The sequence below is a fragment of the Trichechus manatus genome, unplaced genomic scaffold (genome assembly GCF_000243295.1).
Source record: "Trichechus manatus latirostris isolate Lorelei unplaced genomic scaffold, TriManLat1.0 scaffold00001, whole genome shotgun sequence".
Lineage (NCBI taxonomy): Eukaryota > Metazoa > Chordata > Mammalia > Sirenia > Trichechidae > Trichechus > Trichechus manatus.
In genome coordinates, this window is record NW_004443937.1 from 36,601,662 (window position 1) to 36,609,903 (window position 8,242).

Consider the following 8,242-nt stretch of genomic DNA (forward strand, 5'->3'; position numbering starts at 1 on the left):
AAATTGTACATGAAAAATAAAATTTTAAAATTCTACAGAAAGTGAGAAGTTAAAGAAACAGAAGCCCAATTTTAAACAAAGAAACAAGGTTCCTGAGGAGGTAGGACTCTTTTCTCATTCAGTTGCTTTTTCCCCACTGCTGGTAGAATTATCTTCCTAAAACTCAGATCCAAGTATGTTACTTCTGTGGTTAAAAACCTTCAGAATAAATAGGTCAGTCACAAAAGGACAAATATTGTATGACTCCATCTATATGAAATATCTAGAGTAGGTAAGTACAGAGAGAGTAAAGTTTATTAGTGGTTACTGGGGTGGGTGGGAGGGAGGGTGAGGGGCCAGGAGACTCATTGCTTAGGGGACACTGAGCTTCTGTAAAGGGTGATGAAAATTCTGGAAACAGATAATGGTGATGGTTGAATAACATGATGAACACAATTGATGTCACTGAATTGTACATGTGAAGAATGTTAAAATGGCAAATGTTCTGTTACGTATATATTTACCAGAATTAAAAAAAAAAAAAAAAGAATTAAAAACCAGAATCACCACTTACGTGTGTGTATTCATCAAAAGTATGATCTTCTGCCTGAAAAACTTCTATCTGTTCATCAGCAGTCCCATCAAGGAGCCAATTATATTTTTCAACTAAAAATTTAATAATATAATTAAGATTTCAATAATATCTTTTTTTAAAAAAAAGTAAAGTGCCTATTTTTATCTGGTCATGGAATGGGGTAACCCACTGAATTAAATATTATTATTAATACAGTATTAACATACATAGATCACTACATTTCAATGACTAAAATAAAATAGACTTAACAAGCAAGCCAGGTTAAACATAGACTTTTAAAACAAAGGTAGTAGACTATTTAAGGATCATAAAAGAACTCACAGGTACAGAGAGAAAAGTTAATAGAAGGTTCTGGTTAACAGAATGTCAAATAACAAGTAATCCATCCTGATCCCACACACACTTGAAGAGACTATAAACTAACAACATTTCAGGCTCTTCAAAGCTAGTCTCAGAAACTATCCTGCTTTCTCCCTGGATCTAGTTTCCTCCTACCCCTCCACCTCTCCTTTCTACTCTGTGGCTTTATCACTCTGCTCCAGTTTACTTTCAGCCTTTGGACCCGACAAAAGAATTCAAATTTCTTGGTTTTGATCCTCAACTCTGCCAAAAGCCACACCTATACTCACTTCTGCTTCTTCCTGCTTTCTCATAGCAGCCTCAGACAATCAAACATCTGATCAAATTCTAGTAAAAATAAAATGCCACTCTTTAATGGTGAAAAAAGTATAATATCATATATACCATATGCCTCATAATGTTGTCTTGGACCTTCTAAGTTCTGATGTACTGCCATCTTCAGCATTTCAATAGCCCAATGTATCACGTGTTCAGGAAGTTCTGTGTCAAGAGTTGCAGGTGTTGAAGTTCCCGCTAGCCAAGAAGGAATTGTTTGGATATTCTAATGTAAATAAAAACGACAATTTATGAAATAAATACCTGTGTAATTGGTCTAAATATCTTTAAAACATTCTTTTCAGATTTCAATGGTCCCAGAAAAGACAAGTTGATGCAACATAATGATTTAAAATTGCATAGTTTATAGTCTAATATAAAACTTGTTATTTTACTATCATTCAACAAATATTAGTCGAGTATCTATAATGTAAAATGATTATACTAAAGAGCTCTAAAGAGAACAAACATGACTTGGATCTTGTCCTTAAGAAGCTCACAACCCAGTAGGGGAGATGAGACATGCACAAAAATATCAATTCATAACTATAATAAAACTTCTAAGAAGGAAAACATCATCTCCTGTCAGGAGACTGGAAGGCATTTTCTAACTTAAAATAATCTGGGAAGGAAATAAAACAGAAAGTTATAATATTTTATTTACTTAAATATACTTTATAGAGACTTAGAAATGATTACACTGAAATAACTTAAAATTCTGAAAAAGAGCCATATTAAAAAACCCAATGAGTAAAGATGCTGTAATACCTGCAGAGCTTCAGCTATCCGCTCTACTAAACCCAAAACAACATCTTCCAAATCTTGAAAGGTAGGATAAAATTCTATTTTCTCATCATCAAACGTCAATTCCATCTTAAATATTGGCAGCCTTTGTTGGTCTTGTGGGTCAAAGAGTTTTACAAATCCTTCTATAGTTCTCCTTAAGAGATCCTTTAACTGCATGATATCATAAATTTGTATTATTTTAGAAAGTCCAAATGCTACCTCTAACTAAAATCAGTGAACTATTATCTATAATTAAACCATTTCATCAACCCATTTAGTCCTGAATATTATCCTCATTCAGCACTGTATTGTCTTAATCAGTGTAGCCTAAAACAACAAACAGAACAATACATGCAAACTTTAATTTTCTATAGGCTATCAACAGTCTTAAAATGGCAACTCAGAATTTTCCACATTCCCCAGTACGGAAGATGTTCCAAAAAAATCAAACAACATGGTGAAGACTGGGGTGAGGTAGGCCTGACACCTGAGACATGAGGTGAGGTACAGTAGTGTCCTGAGGCTGGTCCCTATGTTACAAGCACCAGTTTTTAAATATTCAAGAATTTTGAGAGCCAGTTGTTAAACCAATAGAAGCTTGAAATCCACCATGGTGGGAATATCAGCTAACACTATCAATCAGGGCTTTTTATTTTTCTGGAGAGTCAGTCTTCCAGCACACCAGTGTGTGAGTGTGAACCCACTTACTATATGCACAATGAGTTACTAAAGTAGGAATAACGCATTCTATACAGAACCAACTACTGGAAATTTAGACAAGCAGACAAACATGAATCTAAATGATCTTCAAAACGTTACTCATCTTTTTACTTCTTATCAAATAATCATAGTTCTCTTATGTGGGTAAAGGTAGAAAGGAAACCAAATATACTAGTTATAGTGTTAAAAAACAAACCGAACCCATTGCCGTTGAGTCAATTCTGACTCATAGCGACCCCACAGGGTTCCCAAGTCTGTAAATCTTTACGGAAGCAGATTGCTATGTCTTTCTCCCGCAGAGCAGCTGGTTCGTTCGAACCTTTCTCCCGCAGAGCAGCTGGTTCGTTCGAACCACTGACCTTTCGGTTAGTAGCCAAGCTCTTAACCCCTGCGCCACCAAGGCTCCTCAGTTATAGTGTTACGTATAAGATATGCAACATACATACATACATATACATCCTTCTTTTTAAGGTGTGTTGCAAAATTCATTGACTCTTTGGAGCTTGAGAAGTCAAGATCACTCAAGTGAATCCCATCCTCACTGCCAATTTTATCAAACTAGCCCAGGGAGGCTGAGATCATTCACCTCTGACACCAAATGTGTGGTGAATAATAAATCCTGCTGCACATGCCAATTGCTTTCTGTGGAAATTTCAGCTTCCCTTCCCTGGTCAGTTCAGACCCAGCTGCTCCACACAGCCCTTCTCTCATCCCCAGTCACCCAGGGCTACGTCAGTGGTACCTGCCCCTTTCTCTGTGTCTAAGGTCCGATAATATGTTGGAATGACTCACAAAGTCCAGGGAAAGGGCTATTTTTAATCTAGCAGGAAAAAGGATAAAAACACATAGCTTCCATGTTCCCAGGGGATGCACTTACTCTCAAGAGCAGATGTTTGCTCTCACCACCCAGAAGCTCCACCTAGCCTCTGTCTTCCAAGGCCTTCATTGGCCTCACCACCTGGCCATGATAGATTACGTCACGTCTCCTGAGGCTTCGTCAGCATTAGGCCCCCAGATGGCCCCTGTTGGTCTGGTTAGCCCCTACTCATTGGCCTCAGGTGTGGTCTAGCTCTCAGGAACCAGGACCAAAGGCCAAATTGGTTACTGCAAGGGGGTTCCACACTTCGCAGAGCTCTTTACCGAACAGGAAAGTTTTTTTCAGAACTATTTTTCTAGAATTATATTTCTATAATGGTGAAAACACCAAGGAGCCCATAAATATAACAGTATAAATTTAACATTCTCTACTTATCATTTAAAGATGAGCAATAATAAAAATAATGATGATCAATAATATTTTGAACTAAGACTATGAGTATATTAATCAGTTGTAGATTTACTGAGCACAAAATGAGAATTGATCAACTTGGAATTTCATAAGTTAAAAAATATGTTTTAATAGATAGCCTTTTAACACACTCCAATAAAGCTATAGATAAATAGCTTACAGCCTTCAAGCAAAAGCCATCATAACAATGACACACATCTAGACTTCCCTCTCATTTGAGATTGCTTCAAAAATAAGCATTTTTATGTTAAACTTATTTAAATGAAATTATAGTAAAAATGTTTTTTCTTATTTCAAAAAATTACTTAGCTTTGTATCTAAATAGAATTTTATTTAACATACTAAGGTAATTCTATTATCCTTTAAGATATATAAAATGCATTTACCTGATTTGACATAAGCGTGGAAACACAGTTATAAAATGCATCCACTTTTTCAGGTTTAATGCCTTCTAATGACTCCTTCTTGGTAAAGAGATTTATAACCTTTGGATACCATGTATTCATTATCTTCTCTTCTGCCTTTTTAGCTTGTATTGATAGATCATTTTTCAGTGAGTCACAATCAATTGGACCTTTAGCTCTAGTTATGAGGAAAGAAAAATGATTTGAAGCAAATGATAGATACTGGTCTTCATACCCAATTATTGAAACCAAGTAAAATACATTTTTTAAATTGTAAAATCTAAAGAAAGATTGTGAAGATTTACCAATCAAAGTTTAAAAAATTATATAGTCAAAAATATGAAAACTCAAACAGGAAAGCATTTAAATCTTAAAATGTCAATTCATAAATATGGGATTTTTACCTAATTCCTGTAAAGTCCAGCAAAACTGTATTGGCAAATGTTGTATAACCAAGTTCCAGCAACATTTTCATGGTTGGGTGAACAATGTGCAAATTAGATAATATTTGATTTCTTGCCTGCACATAGCTAGAATGCCACGGATTAGAATAATCCAGGCCTCTGGAAAAGCAAAGCATCGTATCAAACAGGAATAAAACAAGTAATCCTAAATTTTAGGAAATAATGTTTATGACATGGAATTAGTATTGAAGTGAGAAAACTGGGGATTAAAAAGAGGGGAAGGTGGTCAGCAATGGGAGCCATGGGAGATAAATAGTTAATAAAAACACATCAAGATCTCTAAAGTATCTTAAGAGAGAACAAAGTAAAGCTGTGGGTAAGGCAGGTTAATGGAGTCTGGCATGAGTGCCCTGCTTGCTGGCTGCTACTATGTTCTGGCTCAGTTATCCAGGGTTCAGCTAAAAGAACACAGTCTGGATTGGGAGTAAATTTTGTTTTTAATAATTTTTTCCCCGACATAGAATGGGAGAAAAATGCAGAACAGAACTCAAATTCTTAAAAAATCCAGATTTACTGGACCAGTTCAGATTATAGGACTACTTGAGATTATCACCCTGAGATACTCTTTAAACCTTGAATCAAAACTATCCTCAGGTCACCTTTTAGCAAAATAACAGATTGGCACACAAAATAAAGGCTATAACCTGTGAGTTTGGTGCTTCAGTAAAAAACGATCTATATGAGACCAAAAGGTCACCAATCACTCTAAAGCAAAGATGAGAAGATAAGGGGGGCAGGGAAACTGGAGTACTGGAAATGTAACAACTAGAACACAATTAAAGAGAATGTTGACACATTGTGAAAAATGTAACCAATGTCACTGAACAATTTGTGTAGAAACTGTCAAATCGGAACTTAATCTGCTGTGTAAAGAAAACACAATGAAACACTACTTTAAAAAAAAAAACTACATGAAATGCTGTATTTAAAGTAATTTACTCACAAAGGGGATTCAGGTAAAGGGCCTCCTTCATCTTCAAGCCATTGAACTGGAGGTTTCACAAGAACACTTCGCACTAAAATATACATATGAATACATACTTCTTGAAAATACTTGCAAAACCTATTGATATCAGTTTCTGACTTTTGATATTAGATGGTATAGTTTACTGTGCTTTCAAATGTGCTAAGAAAAAATTTCTTTATTTGAAACACAATAAAACTCTTGGTACTATTTTGGCCTTACTTTGGAAGTGAATTCAGATACTGTAAAGCTTTAGTAAGTTTCCAGTTTGTAGTATTATATCTACTCAAAGGTCACCAGCATGACCATTTAATAAAATTTATTCCAATAAAAATTGCAAACGTTAAACCCCTAATAAATCTTCCTAAGTGTATTAGTTTTTTTTCACAATCCTGTAAATAGTATAGCTACAACTATAAAGACAAAGAAAAATATATATATATATATAAACTAATAAGCCCACAAAATTACAAAAAAGTGCGCTTACATTACAAAGATTTTGACTAGATTATAGGCTCAAAATAAAATCTTGAAATAAAAATCATATCTAAGAAATATATAGTATTAATTTACTTCACTACTGATTGTATTTTTTTCCAACTTTGAATCAAAAAGGAAAAGGAAAAAAAAAAGCAAAGGTAAAAGAAACTTGGCAAAGGTTAAATGCTGTTGTTGTTGTTGTTAGGTGCCCTCATAGGGACGCCATGATAAACGCTACTCACCCAAATATCTCTTCATGCTGTTTTCAAAGTCACTTGACACTTCATTTATGAGACGTTCAACAAGTTCTCCTCTTTCTTTCCCTTCTCTTAAAGACTCAGGTATCAGCATTAACATGTTATCCAGCCACTCCTTCTGAATAGGTACTATAGGACTACTTTCTACACATTGCTTCAAATACATATAGTTCAACTGGGAACATAATAAGAAAAAATTAAATATTCCACATGGTATACCATTCCAATGTAACTACTGAGCTCCATTTTCTCAAAACAACACTAATAACTTTACTGTTTTCAGGATTTAAAAACATTATCTAAAAATATGACCTACAAAGGAACCACTTTATCCTTTTCTTTATTTATCATGAGTTCTCATCAAATTAATGTCCTTAGTATTTTATCCAATTTCTTAAGGCAAAACAAACACCCTTTATCTAACCTTTTATTCCTTCATTCAATAAATATTCATTAATTCAACAAATATTCAGACACTGTTCTGAAGGCTGAGGGTACAGTAGTAAATAAATCAAAGTCCCTACTTTCTTGGAGATTATATTCCTGCACAATAATAATACAATTTTACAAGTTCTTCCATAAAAATGAGTAGCCCAACAAAAGTAGCCTTGAACAAATGGAAAGACAACACTTGATCATGGTAAGGACATTTAAACACCACAAATATTTGAGTTTGTCCCAAATGTAACTTAACACATTATCAATTAAAATATCTACATACATTTTTATGGAACTAGACAAGTTGATCCTAAAGTTCATGTGGAAAAATAAACGTGATATTAGCCAGGAAAAACCCTGAGAAAGAGAATCTACAAGAGAGTGCCCTAGGAGACATTAAAACAAGCTAAGTTGTTGTTAGGTGCCGTTGAATTGCTTCAGACTCATAGTGAGCCTATATACAACAGAAGGAAACACCGCCCGGTCCTGCGTCATCCTCACAATTTTTGTTATGCTTGAGCCCCTTATTGAAGCCACTGTGTCAATCCATCTCATTAAGTGTCTTTCTCTCATTTGCTGACCCTCTACTTTACCAAGCATGATGACCTTCTCCAAAGACTGATCCCTCCTGACAACATGTCCAAGGTATGTGAGGCCAAGTCTTGTTATCTCTGCTTCTAAGGAGCATTCAGGCTGTACTTCTTCCAAGACAGATTTGTTCGTTCTTCTGGCAGTCCACGGTATATTCAATTATTCTTTGATAATACCATAATTCAAAGGCATCAATTCTTCTTCAGTCTTCCTTATTCATTGTTCAGCTTTCACATGCATATGAGGAAACTGAAAACACCGTGGCTTCGGACAGGCACACCTTAGTCCTTAAAGTGACATCTTTGTACTTTTTAATACTTTATAGAGATCTTTTGCAGCAGATTTGCCCAACAAATGCATCCTTTGATTTCTTGACAGCTGCTTCCATAGGCATTAATTGTGGATCCAAGTAAAATGAGATCCTTGCAAACATCAAACTTTTCTCCATTTATCATGATGTTGCTTACTGGTCCAGTTGTGAGGATTTTTGTTTTCTTTATGTTGAGGTGTAATCCATACTGAAGGCTTTGGTCTTTGATCTTCATCAGTAGGTGCTTCAAGTCCTCTTCACTTTCGGCAAGCAAGGTTGTGCCATCTGCGT

The 8,242-nt window shown here is 35.1% G+C and overlaps 1 protein-coding gene across 1 annotated transcript in view; it reads right to left on the reverse strand.

The window, feature by feature from the left end:
• The window catches only part of DNAH12 (dynein axonemal heavy chain 12), a 197,258-nt gene that overhangs the window by 179,227 nt on the left and 9,789 nt on the right, over positions 1-8,242 (reverse strand). The window contains exons 4-10 of the mRNA XM_012555870.2: positions 6,598-6,787; positions 5,855-5,927; positions 4,852-5,010; positions 4,430-4,625; positions 2,018-2,206; positions 1,319-1,475; positions 554-645 (exon numbers count right to left, since the gene is read on the reverse strand). Coding sequence (XP_012411324.1) covers positions 554-645; positions 1,319-1,475; positions 2,018-2,206; positions 4,430-4,625; positions 4,852-5,010; positions 5,855-5,927; positions 6,598-6,787 — 1,056 coding nt within the window. The remainder of the gene's footprint in view (positions 1-553; positions 646-1,318; positions 1,476-2,017; positions 2,207-4,429; positions 4,626-4,851; positions 5,011-5,854; positions 5,928-6,597; positions 6,788-8,242) is intronic.